The sequence below is a fragment of the Brassica napus genome, chromosome C8 (assembly GCF_020379485.1).
Source record: "Brassica napus cultivar Da-Ae chromosome C8, Da-Ae, whole genome shotgun sequence".
In the NCBI taxonomy this organism is placed as follows: Eukaryota; Viridiplantae; Streptophyta; class Magnoliopsida; order Brassicales; family Brassicaceae; genus Brassica; species Brassica napus.
In genome coordinates this window covers 46,898,414-46,913,756 of record NC_063451.1, presented here as the reverse complement: position 1 = coordinate 46,913,756, position 15,343 = coordinate 46,898,414, and the positions used below count along the sequence as shown (strand labels likewise).

At 35.6% G+C, this 15,343-nt stretch overlaps 5 protein-coding genes and 1 non-coding gene across 9 annotated transcripts; 3 read left to right on the top strand and 3 right to left on the bottom strand.

Moving 5' to 3' along the window:
* The first annotated feature begins 48 nt into the window (after positions 1-48).
* LOC106415208 (transmembrane protein 64) lies at positions 49-3,648 on the top strand. Of its 2 annotated transcripts, XM_013855846.3 has the most exons (6): positions 49-308; positions 522-639; positions 1,585-2,264; positions 2,627-2,863; positions 2,953-3,170; positions 3,250-3,648. In XM_013855846.3, the coding sequence occupies exons 3-6, from the start codon at positions 2,016-2,018 to the stop codon at positions 3,422-3,424; spliced, it is 879 nt and encodes a 292-aa protein (XP_013711300.1). In that variant the 5' UTR covers positions 49-308; positions 522-639; positions 1,585-2,015; the 3' UTR covers positions 3,425-3,648. The 2 variants fall into 2 exon arrangements, with proteins under 2 accessions (XP_013711300.1, XP_048621293.1); XM_048765336.1 differs by lacking the exon at positions 49-308 and having other exon boundaries at positions 320-639.
* A 2,901-nt stretch (positions 3,649-6,549) lies between these two features.
* TRNAV-AAC lies at positions 6,550-6,623 on the bottom strand. The gene has a single exon. It is a non-coding gene; the product is annotated as a tRNA-Val (tRNA).
* Positions 6,624-6,743: 120 nt separating this feature from the next.
* LOC106411727 (copper chaperone for superoxide dismutase, chloroplastic/cytosolic) lies at positions 6,744-8,542 on the bottom strand. 3 transcript variants are annotated; one of them, XM_013852538.3, is made up of 6 exons: positions 8,155-8,542; positions 8,048-8,074; positions 7,861-7,933; positions 7,629-7,763; positions 7,187-7,410; positions 6,744-7,104 (listed from the first exon to the last, which is right to left on the bottom strand). In XM_013852538.3, exons 1-6 carry the CDS (start codon positions 8,383-8,385, stop codon positions 6,838-6,840), a joined length of 957 nt encoding a protein of 318 aa, XP_013707992.1. In that variant the 5' UTR covers positions 8,386-8,542; the 3' UTR covers positions 6,744-6,837. The 3 variants fall into 3 exon arrangements, with proteins under 3 accessions (XP_013707992.1, XP_022564638.1, XP_048621292.1); XM_022708917.2 differs by lacking the exon at positions 8,048-8,074 and having other exon boundaries at positions 8,110-8,542; XM_048765335.1 differs by lacking the exon at positions 8,048-8,074.
* Positions 8,453-9,861, bottom strand: BNAC08G41140D. Its single transcript, XM_013852539.3, has 3 exons — positions 9,582-9,861; positions 9,081-9,196; positions 8,453-8,980 (listed from the first exon to the last, which is right to left on the bottom strand). The coding sequence occupies exons 1-3, from the start codon at positions 9,687-9,689 to the stop codon at positions 8,599-8,601; spliced, it is 606 nt and encodes a 201-aa protein (XP_013707993.1). The 5' UTR covers positions 9,690-9,861; the 3' UTR covers positions 8,453-8,598.
* Positions 9,862-11,460: 1,599 nt separating this feature from the next.
* On the top strand, positions 11,461-13,026 carry LOC106401701 (transcription factor bHLH55-like). The gene is made up of 3 exons (XM_048765334.1): positions 11,461-11,883; positions 11,956-12,324; positions 12,420-13,026. Exons 1-3 carry the CDS (start codon positions 11,560-11,562, stop codon positions 12,498-12,500), a joined length of 774 nt encoding a protein of 257 aa, XP_048621291.1. The 5' UTR covers positions 11,461-11,559; the 3' UTR covers positions 12,501-13,026.
* A 685-nt stretch (positions 13,027-13,711) lies between these two features.
* On the top strand, positions 13,712-15,206 carry LOC106413620 (glyoxylate/hydroxypyruvate reductase HPR3-like). The gene is made up of 2 exons (XM_013854361.3): positions 13,712-14,225; positions 14,456-15,206. The coding sequence occupies exons 1-2, from the start codon at positions 13,788-13,790 to the stop codon at positions 14,978-14,980; spliced, it is 963 nt and encodes a 320-aa protein (XP_013709815.2). The 5' UTR covers positions 13,712-13,787; the 3' UTR covers positions 14,981-15,206.
* The last annotated feature ends 137 nt before the right edge of the window (positions 15,207-15,343 follow it).

The following is a 15,343-nucleotide window of genomic DNA, read 5'->3' as shown; positions in this document are numbered from 1 at the left end:
CCGAAAATTTTGGGTATTTAACGGGTATTGAAATTATAGACCCGAACCGACCCAGACCCGACAAGACCCGACCCGGAACCGACCCGACCCGGAACCGACCCGAAAAGTTATAGATACCTATATGGATCTAAATTGCTAAGACTCGAAGGACCCGGACCCGACAATACCCGACCCGAACCCGACCCGAAGACCCGGATGCCCAAGCCTAATCTGGATATTATTGTTTTCTGTGGTGTCAAGTGACTCCACAGTCCTCCATGTGGGTCCGCCCCTGGCCAGTACTCAATGGAAACATTCAGATGGACCAGGTTTGTATACTTCCTCCATAACCCCTAACCTGCTTAGCTTCATTTCAATATTTGTTACATGCAAAAGCTCTGTGTTGGAAGTGAATCTCCTTCTCTTAATTTGCAAGATATTATGTTTCTTACTTGCAAAAACTGTATGATGAAATGAAGCTGCTCTAGTCCTGTTTGGACTAATCATTAACCTCATTTTATTGTGGTAATCCATTCGGAAAGCAAGGGACTCATTAACATCAACGAGCCACCAAGAGAGGCTACTCCAGTGGAGTGTTTCTGCATCAATCCCGAACAAAGAACCAAGGAGTAGCGCCCGTTCCAAGTCCATTCAGACAAGGTTCTGTTTTTAAGCTTCTTGTGTGAATGTTTATGTATGTGTGTGAAGTTCTTGAGAAAGTTTATGACTTAAGTTATGTTAATGTATCAACCTACTGATTATAGGAAAGTAGTAGATGTAGTCATATTTTTTTATTGTAAATATCTTTGAAAAACTACACATGTTTTTTTTTACGAATCATTAATTAAAAGACTAGCATTGGAGCACAAAATCTAAGTGTGTCTTAACTAAAATTCTAACTACATTTTATTAATTAAATAATCATTAAGAAACCCTAATGGAGTTCCTTGGTTAATCATGCTCTAATCTACCGTATGCATCGCATCTTGCCAAAAGCCTTAATGGCTAAGTGGTTCACAGAAAACTGTTTGCTATTTGCCTTAAAACCAAGATTACTCAAAATTTTAGATTTTTATCTTTGATTTCTTTTGCTGGACTCCACACAAACCACCAGATTTCTTTTCTTTTTTTTTTGCTTTACACACTATTTAACTTACCTTGTGCATAGAAATTTCGGACTCGTATTTGAACTTAACTTCGTCAATCAAATATTTGTGATCAGTCCTAACTTCAAGACTATTTCTTTCAACTTGGTTTTGTTATTTTTTTTATCCTAGTCTTAACATACCATCATCTGAAGGATATGCTAATTGTGATAGTCACATATGTTATTCGAAGACTTCATTATTGTGTGTTAACTTATTATTTCTCTATTAGGGATATTCTTTTGAATTTGAATTTGCTTCGAAGTGTCAACTTTGGTCGCTTTTCATTGTATTGCTTCTCCCATTCTTTTGTATACGCATTGCTGTCAAGGCAACTAATGCCCGTTTCATTCTTTACAAAGTATGCTTGATAAAATTATATAATTTTTTTGCTAAACTAATAAAATCAGAATTTCAAATACCGTCTGACCCGGAATTTCGAATTTCATCTTTTTTTCAGTCATAATAAATCCTTCCAAAAAGATACAGTAAGTTAAAAACGCAGACATGTAGTTATCGTGAAGACAGACGACAAGGCGAATATAAAGGCAAGTGGTGAGCAAAACAGCCAAGTAGTAACAAATCATCATAGGTCGTGTCCGACTGCGACACCGGTTTAATAATTTTGAAAGTAAACCAACATTAATTATTGGGATATAATTGTTTAAAGGGGCCTGGAATAAAAAAAGGTAAGCGAATAATTCAGATTCTTTTTAATCGAATCTAATAAACCCAATTCGATCCAACGGTCTCATCCTCTCTCATCGTTACTCTTTGATTTTCTCGGGAAACCGAAGGAAAACAGAGGTGCATAACGTACCTGACGGAGACCTTTTAAGATATTTTAAGCGTTTTGTGCGTGGTTTTGGCGGTTTCATCTTCGCTCGATCTATGACGTACAGCGATGGCGCCGATGAGACGGTGCCTGAGCTGAAACTGATCATCGAGGATCCCGAGAATGGAGATTATGTGAAATTAAGAGGAGGATCTGATGAAGAAGAGGAAGATTCTCCGGCGGGATGTTGGATAGGGTCGGTGACGTCAGTGTGGTTCTGGGTTAAATTGATCTCCCTCGTCGCTTTTTTGGGTTTATTGGCATTTGTAATTATCAAATGGATTGCTCCATTTTTAATCGAAAAGGTTTGTTTTTTCCAAGAAAGTCTAATGCTTTTTTTTTTTAATGATAATTAGGGTTCTTGTGTGTTTAATTAGATCGAGCATGTTTTAGGTTTTTAAGCATTCAAAATCGAAATCTCGGCGCTGTAAATCGTATTTTAGAAGCTCAGACACTGTATTGAACCAAAGTAGTTCTACGTGTATCTTGTGTCTTTAATTTTCATCAGTTATGTTTGTAGAAACATTGTTTAATGTTTTGAGGCGTGCTTGATGTTGTTATTCTCCATTATTTCACCAGCTTTAAGTTTAAATTATAAACTTTATTGATGAAAAATGAAATTTATTATCCTTAATTATAATAGATGTGTCTATGAATTACGTTTCAGGAACTGATTCCATTTATAAAGTGGGTGAGAAGCACATTCAGCATCCCGGTGCTCGGTCTTCTCCTCTTTGCCTCAGTTGCTTTGTTCCCAAGCATTCTTCTTCCTTCCTCTCCTTCCATGTGGATGGCTGGTCTCACCTTTGGTTATGGAAACGGCTTTCTGTTGATTCTGTCAGCTGCATCAATCGGTGTTACCCTTCCTTTCTTAATCGGACATCTCTTCCTCCACAAGATGCAAGTAAGCATCATCATCCCTCAATTACTTGCATCTTTATTGAGCTTGTTGTACCTTTGGATTATCAATTTTGGTGGGTTTCCTTCCTGTAGGAATGGTTGATGCAGTACCCGAAAAAAGCAGCCATACTTCGAGCCGCAGGTGAAGGAACATGGTTCCATCAGTTTCAAGCAGTCACGTTAATCCGTGTCTCTCCGTTTCCTTACATGGTTTACAACTACTGCGCATTGGCCACTGGAGTTCACTACGGTCCTTACATCTTAGGCTCTCTTGTTGGAATGGTTCCTGAGATCTTTGTCTCAATCTACACGTACATATCCTCTGTCTATGTTCTATGTTAAGACATGTTCCATAGAATCCTGAATTGGTGTTTTTTTTTTTTTTTGTAGGGGAATAATGCTAAGAACACTAGCTGTTGCATCAGACAAGAGACACGGTCTTTCCGCCGTGGGGATAGTAGTGAATGTTCTTGGCTTTTGTGTAACTGCAAGCGCGACTATAGTCTGCACAATCTATGCCAAGAAGAAGCTTAGTGCGATGCAATCAGAGGAAGTAGAGACATGATAAAAATCCAATACGTTATTAACTCCTTTCACCAGCCACAAACGCTTAACCATACTTACCACAACATATCACCATCTAACACAAGCTTGGAACTGATCATATAATATAAAGAGAATGTTTTTGTTGTGTTTATTTTCATTTGAAAATGAATCTCCTCTTTTTTTTTTTTTCTTGTACTGTGAATATATTTATATATATATATATATCAACTAAATTTTGAATTTCTTGTTATGCATATCTTATTAGATAATCTAATTCTTCATCTTTTTCCTTATATATAATCCAACTCATGGAGTTTATGTCTGTTTGCATACAAACATAAATAAATGTGACGTATAAATATTAGATTTTCGATAGAAAGCGTGACTGAAAATTGAAGTGAGACGTTTAATGATAATACAAAGGCTAAGTGATAATTGTACAATGGACATATTAAATTAACAAAGTATAGTGCTCTTAATAATGTCTCCCATCTTGATGAGTGCATGTCCTCAATTGATTATTCTAGATGGATATTGCCTATTGATTTCTCCTCTTGCATGTTTTTATTTTATGGAACACTTTATTTTAGGGTTGGACTTGGACACATATATTTGATTGGTTCCATAAAAAAAAATACTTGCGGTTGATCAAGATAAGTAATAAGTATCTACAATTGAATTCCAAATACAAATTCCAGTATCAAATCTTAATTTTTCAACTACTTAACTTGGTTGGGCTTGTTATGAGGTATAATTATTTAACTAGACAATAATTAATATTTCACATTTTTTTCTTGAAAATTGCTTATTTTGATAAAAATATTTTTGTAGAAAAATGAAAATATATTTCTTCATAGTATCTAAACAGTATTTGATATAATACCATTTTTCTTTATTTCTTAACTTTAAAGAACAATTTTTTTAGTAATTGTTGGTTCCTTCTAGATGGAGGAACCTCATTGGGTTTGGTTGGTGATGACACTATATAAAGTCTTTTAACCTAATTTGTGTGGTTAGAGTTGACACAAGAAAGAAAAATGTTTAAAAAAATTCATTACAAAAGAGAGAAAATGAGAGAAGAAGACAGATTTCGCTGGGTTTGTCAAGACAGATTTGGAGGGTTAAACGCATCCTGTTTGGGCTGATATTTTGTGTGAAGCTTCTTCAGTCAGTGGGTTAAAAGTTCACCGAAGAGATTTGGATTTCAACGGTTGGATCTTCTGTTGTCTGGGTTTTAGTGAAGCTGGTTGTCATATTCAACAGTGTTGTCTTGAATGTTTGGTAAATCCGACGGTTGGATCTTCTCTGATTGAGCTGAAACTTGGCAGAGGTGTTTTTGACTTGTTCATCTTGGATTTGTACGGTAGGATTAGTCTCTGGTTGCCGGAATCCTAGTGAGTTGAGATCGTCTTGTGGCTGCCTGTTTTGAAGCTTTTGGTGTTGCTCTCTTGTTGTTGTTATTCTTGTGAATGGAGATAGCTCTTTCTAGCTAAAGTCTCTGTTTTGTTCAGGGTGTTGAACATGGAGGATGCAGTCGTACTCATACCCATTTATATAGTGATTTTTGAGTGGACTACTGTCCCGTTGGTTTTTCCTTCTCACATCGAGGAGGTTTTCCAACGTTAAAAAGTGCTTGTCTCATTTAGTTTTCTGCTTATAATATATCATGCTATCGTCAAAGTATTTTCCTTACAAGTTCACACACAGTCAGGGGAACACGATCGGCCGTTACATTTCGATGCACCTCGTTCCTGCCCTTTCCCCAACAGTAAACTCTTGATATGAAATAACCAAATATTGAAGTCATTATTCTTGCAGTCTTGTAAAGGAATCAATAAGATTTTCCATTTGTTGGTGTAAGACCTTTAGAATCAAAATCACAATGCCTAAACATATCTTTTGTTATCAAGCTGGTCATGAAATGTGTAACAGCCTCGATAGATGGAGACAAAGGACCGAAAGCTTCAATTGAAGAAACTCTGAATATTCTTCCTTCCAGGAGAATACTCATTAGAGTAATGGTAGCTAGCTGAGGTTGTTCTCACGACTTGATCAACGAAACTGTTGTCTTAAGATGTAGCTGAAATAAAAGAAAGCATAGTTTATTGAAAATAATTTTCTTAAGTAAAAGTGAAATATACATAAATAAAGAAAATAATAAAAAGTCTAAAAATAAGAAAAAATATATAAAAAGTACATGATATTTGTCTTCTTTCTGAAGTTTAGTAAACTTTTATTACATTTTATCTAAAACAAATCAAAAAGTATGTGATGATTTGTTTATGTCAATGTCAGATTATTGTTGAAGAGTAGAAAAAAAACATTTCTAGCATATATCACATATTCTTGGTATTCAAAATTCTATGATTTAATCTATACTATTAGGATCATATGTCCTTTTTATCTTATCCTACCCTTTCTTTACTAACATTGCAGGTTTCATTAAGGGCAATCAAGTAATATTAATAATACATCTATATTGGCCCATTTTTTCGGATCCAGCCAACTGTCCACATCAGATCTCTCTTGGGCCATTTGGACCGATTAAGAAATCATATCCAATTCTCACATTTTTTTTTTCATTTGGGCCATTGAGTCTAAGTTCAAATAATTTTTTTTCAACCATTCTTAATTATTTTTTTTCTTTTCTTAATATAATTTAAGCATTCATAAAAAAAAATTGTTTTTTTCATTGAAAAGCATAAATTTTTATTAAAAGTATAAAATTATTTTAATTAAAAATATTAACCACATAAAAAAAATTAATTTATCAGAGTTATACCAACTTAATTCATTAAAAAATAAAGTTTAATTTTTTAAACATAAATAGTCATTTAAAATGAAATACGATAAAGAAAGATAAAAAATTTAAGTCTTTTATAAAATAAAACACAAATATATGAAATATGACATTTACTAAATATTTGTTAATTGAAAAAAAAAACGCGGATCAAAATCTAGTTAATACTCGAAAGAATACATTATGTGGGCCAGACTGTTTAAGGAACATTTGTTTCCAAGTGCAACCCAACATTAGTTGCCCTTCATGTGGTTGGACGAGAGCTATTTGCATGGGGCCATCAAAACCTTATCCAAATCATTTGGTCAATAGAACAAAAGAAAAGAGATAAAACGTTAAAAGATTGGCTTCGCCCGGGTTCGAACCGGAGACCTTCAGTGTGTTAGACTGACGTGATAACCAACTACACCACGAAACCTGTTGTTTCCCTTTAAAACAATAAATTTTATATACATATACGGAATCTTAAAAGTTTCACCACTAGCCTGTCACTCACTATATCACGTTGATGAGTTTGGTACAATACAAAACGGTTATCTTGTCGTTTGAAGTCACACTTAAATTTTGATCCAAAACAAAGACTTTAGTTGCTACAATACGTAATGATGTAGTGTCCACTTTTATTACTGTTACTAAACGCTACTGGTCACGAAATCACTGTTTGTAGCTTCCCAAATGACAGTACCATCACAAGTACAAAGCTTTTTGTAGTTTTCTCCAACTCCTGCGCTTCTAGCAATCACTGCAGCTGTCAATCCCGGTCCTGACTTCTTATCCTCTGTCTTGTAAACCACCAAAGCTCGCCCTATAAGATCAGCAACCTTGAGCTTCTCTTTCTTTCCAGAATAAAACGCCTCTCCGCTTTGGTCTGCCTCTAGTGTTCCCAGGTCGCCCAATGGCTGTCAGAAAAAAAACCAAATGGTTATATAAGAGAATGTGATGCTATTTGATGTTTTTTTTGTTAAAGTGAGCTCGAGTAACCTCTGTGATTGTAGGATCTTGAAATGGGTTGTACAAGTTCCCTGTGCTAGCTGCTCCGTTTGTGAGATCTCCATACTCGTTGATAGACCAACTGTGGTTTCCGGGAGACAAGCCTGTGAAGTTGGCTTCAATCCTTGCAAGCTCCATACTCACCTGAGCAAATCTTACTACCCCAAAGATGTCTGGGCCTTTGAACTCCGCCACTGCAGCCGAGACTAAGAAGTCTGCCAACACACATCACAGAGTAAAAGTAACAAATGAGAAAAAAGAGACTGTCGATGGAAAGACAGAACATGAAGTGGTAAATCCCCCAAATGAAACATCACACAAGCCCAATGTAACAGCTCTTACATGTTCTATGAAATGAGAAAAGCTATATTCTTTCTATTGATTATCAAACTCTTCTCTATCACCAAAAACCAAAGGTGTGTAGATAACTAACCTTGAGGAACACCTTGGCCAATCAAACGAGCTTTTCGACTGGTTTGCTCCAAAGCTAGACTCATAGTCTTAACAGGGGAAGATCCAAGTATCCTCACAACTTGGTTAGCCAAATCCATATCCACTTTTTCAATCCCTTTCAAAGATCAAATGCAATTTACACATGACAAACGAAAACAACAGTATAAATTTACCAAAATCATAACCAAAACAGAACAATCTCAAGAACCTACCTTCAATGGTTTCTAACTTGCTCTTCACGGCGTTAACACAACCCTCACACTTCATATCCACCATAAACTCAGTCTAGCAACAGCAACAACAACAACAACGACATATTCAAACACACAACATAAGTTCGCAATAGCTGAATCATATCCATTGATTCGAAATCCAGATAGGGAAGAGAAAAAGACTTACAAGGAGCTGAGGCATGACACCATCCTCCTGCATATCAAATCAAGAAAGTTAAAAAGCTAAACTTGGAAAGTGGGTATCTCAAAAGTCTGAAACTTTTTCACTAAAACCTGAGAGAGATTACTGCTATCAGAAGCTGGGACGGTCGTCATGGGAGAGCTAGCAAAGCTTCGTGCAAGCCCCAAGCCACGTGGAGACGGTCGGGAGAAATTGAGAGATTGAGGTTCAAGGTTGGTAGGGGAAGAAGAAGAAGAAGAGGAGAAGGCGATCGCGTTTAGAATCGCAGACGCAGCAACTACGGTGGCTGTGGTCGTTGCCACTGACCGTAGAATAAATGCCATTGCTTTCCTTCTTCAGCTTTTTATTTCTGATCCCATTTACATTCATAATATATTTTTATGTTCTAAATGACAACAAATCGGTTGTTCTTTTTTTTTTTTTTGCTTAAATAAATCGGTTGTTCTTACAAGATTTGAGTTTGGTACTATATTATCTTTACACAAATAACATTAAATAAATTTAGCAGAAAAAGTCTAAAAATACTAATTAAAAGTTTAGGCAAAACCAGGAGGGAGTTCAGGATCTTCTTCATCATCATCACAGTTGATGTTGTTGTTGTTGTTGTTGTCAGTGTAACTAACTCTGTTGTTAGTGCTACTACTACATGCTGCTTCTCCTTTGTTTTCTTGTACATAAATCAGTTCTTGCTTCTGTTTACTTGATGGACCAAACTCGTTACCTAAATGGAGAAGAGTCGAGGAGGTTGGGATGTTATGTTCTGATTCTCTGGTGTTGGATGGTCCCTCTTGAACGCCTCCAGGGTTAGATAATGAAGTGTAGACAGATTGCACGGTGTCTCTGATCTCGTTCTTCATCCCGTCTTCTGATCTTATAATCCCCCACAACCCATCTGAGAGTTGGCTCAACATCTTGCTCCTACAAGAAACAAAGAATCCAAACTTATCATAAGTCATAACGAGTTTACAAGAGCAAGAGTCAGTGAACAGAAGGAACAAATTCTCTTTTTTCAACATACCCAACTTCTTGGAAAATGGCATCAGAGAGTTGCCTGGTTTTCATAGTTTGAGCATCCGGTCGATTCAAAGCTCTTGACTCCTTGACAACTGATATCATCTTGTTTCGTAGTTCCTCCTGCAAACAAGTTACCGCTTTAAAAGAGAGCAACCAAGTCTTTTATCTCAAAATCCTACAAGGGATTGGTGTAGAAGACCCATCAAAGTATCAGCAGCAACTTGACTAATCACACTCTCCTCGAGGAGCTAAGATAACCAATAGAAGTAACGTAACATCAAGGCTCTCAATCATCAAGCAACTTCCAGCAATACACTTATCCTAAAATCAAGATAAAGAACCAAACTTTCTTAATCTAAAATTGATGGCTACTGTAAAGAAATCTCCAAACTTTCAATAAGATAGTATCGAATAATCAAAATCAAATTGACTATAATTCAATTAGATCGATGAAGACTGAGGCAAGTCAAATCACATTGTTGAGAGAGAGAGAGAGAGGGATTACGTTATCCTTGAGGCGGCGTATGATTTGGAGGCGGAGGCTGTCGAAATCACCGTCGTCCTTAAGCTTCTCTATAACATCTTCCTTGCTTATCTTCCTCCTCGGAGCCATCGCTGATTTCTGATTTTTCTTTCTTCTCTATTATATTATTCAGCTTCTAATTTGGTCACGATAATAAATGTAAATAGCCCAAATAAATAAATAAGATAAATTAGGTCTGCTAACCATTAAAAAACCATTTCTTTTGAGAGAATCAATAAAATGGATGTTCTCTATAAGAATACCTATAGATCCTACTTGGAACCGGCCAATGTTATACATCAAAGAAATCTTTTAAAAAGATTTGGAACTTGATCAACAAGATGGTGGTCAAATACAAATAGTGTTACACGAGGAAAAAATAAGATGGTTCAGAAGAAAATTTCTTCGGTTCTTAATCTTTGTGTTGTAATGTTTTCTAATTTTAGTTTTGCATTTAATTATAATTTTATTATTTTATATACCTTTGTTGTAGCTTTACATTTTACTTAAATAAAATAGTTGTTAAAAAAAAAAGCTTGTCCACGACATGGTAATGACCATTTCCGCAGTTATGATGATCATCAGTTCATCACCATTTCCACATAAACCATCATGATCCTTGCTTGATATCAAATGGACCGCATCTCTATATGATGCAAAATGTAAGACCTAAACCTAAGTCTTAATCCCTTTATTAATTCATTAAAACTCCAGTAATTATTGCAAAAATCATTTCGCTAGCCATTGCAATTAGACTCTAATGTTACGGATCTTTTGTTTAGATACCATACCATCATGACCAGAAAAAAGAAATAAAATTTTATTTTCTTGTACTATTTGTCTTTTTGATATAAACAACTATTCAACTTTTCTCATGAATTGACATAAAATCATATAATACCAACTTTTTTCTTTGATGAAAACTGTGGCCGCAAAATATAAACTATATAGGTCTATGATTAAAATGTTATTAGGCGGCCTACGAAATATATAAATATATTTCAGCATCCTTTAGTATTCATGAAAACGACAAACCTTTTTATAATACAAAGTTAGTAACGTTAACTATTATATGAATTAAATCGATTGGGAGATTTGATTACTGGTTTCGTGACTAAATACACTCGTCCTCGGTTCTTTGATTCCTCAATAATTTTGAATATAATATGATACCCTGCATATACAAATGATCAACATTATAACAAACATTATGATATCTTGCCACTATAAGTGTTTCTAAAATAAAACATTTTGGTCGGGAATGTAACGTTATAATTATTTGATGATGGGATCATACCGTGATATTTGGATCTATCACATAACAAGTATACAGTCAGATAAGGGTTATCTGTTTAGCATGCAACGTATAGTGCCATTTATATATATCAAATGCAATGTTAGATTTGCTATTCTATAATCATAGTAAAAACACTTAACTTAATTTGTTTTTGTAGTTAAGAATTAAGATCATTTATCAGTTTAAGATCTAACTGTCGGATGAAACATGCAGGAACGCTTCACACACACATTTTAAACGTATGGATTGGATCCTTACGTAAATTTACTAAATTGATAGCCGCTAAGTGAGCAGCTTAACCCTTAAATAAATTACTTTATTTAGTATCACCCACTCCGTGACAAATAAATACATAAATAGCAATGCTATTATAGCATCAACCACTCACTCGTGGTGGCCTATGTAGGACTGCACACTCGAATCAGTGGGAGATTGTAACGTTGTATTATTGGAGGTGCGAATCTGCCGTCACATCTGTCTTTACCAAAGAAGAAAAAATAAGCACACGAATTTTTTTTTTTTTAACTTGGATATTATAAAATGATACCATTGCTATTTTGATATCCTACATCTTTCTTTTGGATAAAAAAACAACTCATAGCACCCAAAGATCCTCCTAAAGCCAAAACAGTTCCACAGCCAAACAGATTAAAGCATCACCCTATGGATTTTGCATCTTCTTCATTGTTCACAGCAGATTTTGCCTATGAAAATGAGCTAGATCTCTCGAGTTTGATAACTCCTTCAACGTTTATACCATTCCAAGAACCTAACCCATCTATTCCGACCATTCATTGTGCCGGTGCTGAAAACGATGGAAGACAGAGAATCCGTGAGACAACCACCACCGATGAAATCATCACAAACGAAGATGTTGAGCCGAAGAACAAGAAAGCAAAACGTAGAGAGATTGAGAGACACCGAAGACAAGAAGTCACGTCTCTTTTTGGGAATTTAAGATATATATTGCCATCTCAATACATTAAGGTATATACATTTTACCTTTCTTAGTTATCATATTTATTAATTAGATTCTTATATACAGTAATGAGTAAATAGGGTAAGCGTTCTTCATCGGATCACGTTCAAGAAGCTGTGAATTACATCAAAGACTTAGAAAAGAAGATCAAAGAGATCAGCTTGAAAAGAGACCGAATAAAGAGATCTCTTTCTCATTCATCTTCAACAGGAGAGTGTTCTATTAGATCATTAGAATCATCATATTGTTCTTGTGATGGAGACACGCATATAAATGTTAAGGTCAGGACTTGTTTGGTCGGTATCGAAATCGTAGCAAGTTGCTGTTTCAGACAAGAATCTTGTCTTTCAAGTATTCTTCAGTTGCTGGTTCAAGAACAATGCCTTGATGTTGTTAGTTGTATCTCATCTAGACTGCACCCAAGATTCATACACACCATTGTTTGCGAGGTAATTTTTCTTTATTGTATTTTATTTTCATTGAAATTATGAAGAGAAAGAGAATAAATATAAATTAATTAGGAATTATTCTAAAAAAAATGCAGGTGGAGAAAGGAATGGAAGTTAACTCCTTAGAACTTCAAGAAAAGTTGATTAAAACAGGAAAATTATATCACATCATGTGACTATCCTCCAGCTGTAATCGTAAAAACTTCTTTGATGCATTATAGTTTGGTCTTGAATTCGCTGTCACCAACTCAGAAAAATCTATCTTATTTAGTTTTGTATGTTATTGTATATTATGCTTTTTTTCGAGAGGATGGAAAATTCCCTCTATCAGAACAAGTTTTAATGTGTGAGAGTTAAGTGGTGTTCCAAAAAAAAGGAAAATTATGTTCATATGGATGCTAACATACTATATGCATGTTTGTATTTCTTTTTGTTATGAAACTTTATTTATATTAATTGCGTTTTAAACCGAACATTGGTTTATGATTACAAGATAAAGATTCAAATTATATAGTTTATTATTTTATTAAACAATTTCCAATGGATTATTCTATTTGTTCTTCAAAATAGAATAACTCTATAATAAAATTGAGTTTTACTCTAATAATATTTATTTATAGTAAAAAATAGAATGATGAATAAAAATAAATGAACTATTTTATTATAAAAATAAACTTTATTTATTGTAACCCTTCTATTATAGATGAAAAAATAAAATAAAAGTATAAATATTTTCTAAATTTTATTTTAAAATTAAAAATATAATGAGACTGGAGATGCTAGCGGATTTAACCACGGAAGGCCTCACCGACTGTGTACCTTACTCGTAACCTAAGTAATATAGAAAGGAGGGCTTCATCGACTACACACACACTCTACAGTCCTCTCAGATCAATGGCATAATCTCCGGTCGTCCTCGTTCACCGGCCACCGACTTTTATTTACATGGACGACGAGCTTCTGAATTGTAACTTCCACGTTAAAAAGTCAAACTGAAAATGTCAAAAATAGGAGTTTATCCAAGGCTTTTGCCAATTGAATTAACATTTTTATTCATGTTCAAATGTCATCCAGTCATCTGAGAGCTGGCTCAACATCTTACAAGAGATCTAAACTTAGAAAGAAAAGAAAAAAAAAGGAGTGGAACACTCTTATTTGAGAAATTGCACTATCCTTTTGAGAGATACATTTAACAACATTTGTCAAAATTTAATAGTATATATTTTATTTTATTAGGTGTTCAAAGAAATATTTTATTTTATTTCAATATTAATATTTAGTTTGATAAATTCAAAAGATTTATCACAAATATTAAATTCAAAACTTGAATTATTTATTTTCTCAACATAATATTAATTCTACGAAATTTAAAATTGTGACTTTAACCAAACGAATAATGGTTTTGTAAGTAATATAGTCAAGATTCCGAAGCGAGTCACAATTTCAATCTACAGTCAAAGTCAATGGCGGAAGAATCTCCGCTCGTCCTCGTCCACCGGCCACCGACAATGAAATACATGGACGAGCCTCTGACTCGTTACTACCGGATTCTCACCACCCACACCTCATCAGACCCACTCCCGGTCTTCCTCTCCCGTCACGCCTCCTCCGTCAGAGCCGTCGTCAGCATCGGCAGGTTCAAGATCGACGCCGACTTCCTCTCCCGCCTCCCTTCTCTCCAGCTCATCGTCTGCACCAGCGTCGGCACCGACCACGTCGACCTCCCCGAGTGCAACCGCCGCGGCATCGCCGTCACAAACGCCGGCGGAGCTTACTCGGAAGACGTCGCGGATTACGCCGTCGGTTTGCTGATTAGCTTCCTCCGTCGCATTCCGGCGGCTGATCGTTACGTCAGGTCGGGTAAGTGGGCGAGATGCGGAGAGTTCCAGCTTGGAATCAAGGTTTGAATCTGATCTTATTACAGTGTGACAACTCTGTTCAATCATTCTAGGAGAAAGACGAGACCTTTCTTATCATGAATCTTTCTTGATACGAGAACTTTCTTATCACGAGAAAGACAAGAGAACTTTCTTATCAGTAGAAAGACGAGAACTTTCTTATCAGTAGAAAGACGAAAACTTTCTTATGATGAATCTTGTTTGTGATGATAGTCTGTTTTTTTTTGTTGCAGTTAAGTGGGAAGCGAATTGGGATACTTGGACTAGGGAGCATAGGGTCTCTCATCGCTAAAAGACTCGAACCCTTTGGCTGCATCATCTCTTACAACTCGACACGTCAGAAACAGAGCATCCCATACCTTTACTACCCGGACGTTGTCTCCTTAGCAGCAAACAACGATGTCATCGTCCTCTGCTGCGCTCTGAATGATCAGACGCGCCACATTGTGAACAGAGAAGTGATGGAGGCTCTTGGGAAGAAGGGGATTATAATCAATGTGGGACGAGGAGGGCTGATTGATGAGAAGGAGATGGTCAAGTGTCTGGTGGAAGGTGTGATTGGTGGTGCTGGTTTAGATGCGTTTGAGAAAGAACCGGGAGTTCCTGTGGAGTTGTTTGGTTTGGACAATGTTGTCTTGTCTCCACATTGTGCGATAGCCACGCCAGGGTCTTTCGACAATGTTGTGGAGCTTGCTTTAGCTAACTTGAAGGCGTTTTTCTCGAACCAACCTTTGATTTCTCCGGTTCGGTTAAATTGAGTTATCGTCCGATTTCATCAAAGGGGGCTACTTATATCAATCTATTTTTAAATAAAAATTATTGAACTACATGAGAGAGAGAAAAAGGGAGAAATTTATTGTTCATCATCGACTCCTATATTATAGGAGAGACACAGAGAATATCAAAATCAAGATACTAGTGTGTTTAAGAATTAAATTACTTATAAATAATTTTAATGATCAAAATAATGATTTTTACAGTTTATTATTTTTGTTTTTAAATACTTAGAAGTCAAACTGAAAATGTCAAATATACGAGTTTATCCAAGGCTTTTGTCAATTACATTAGCTGGCTCAACATCTTGCTCCTACAAGAAATCTAAACTTATTATTAGTATATGC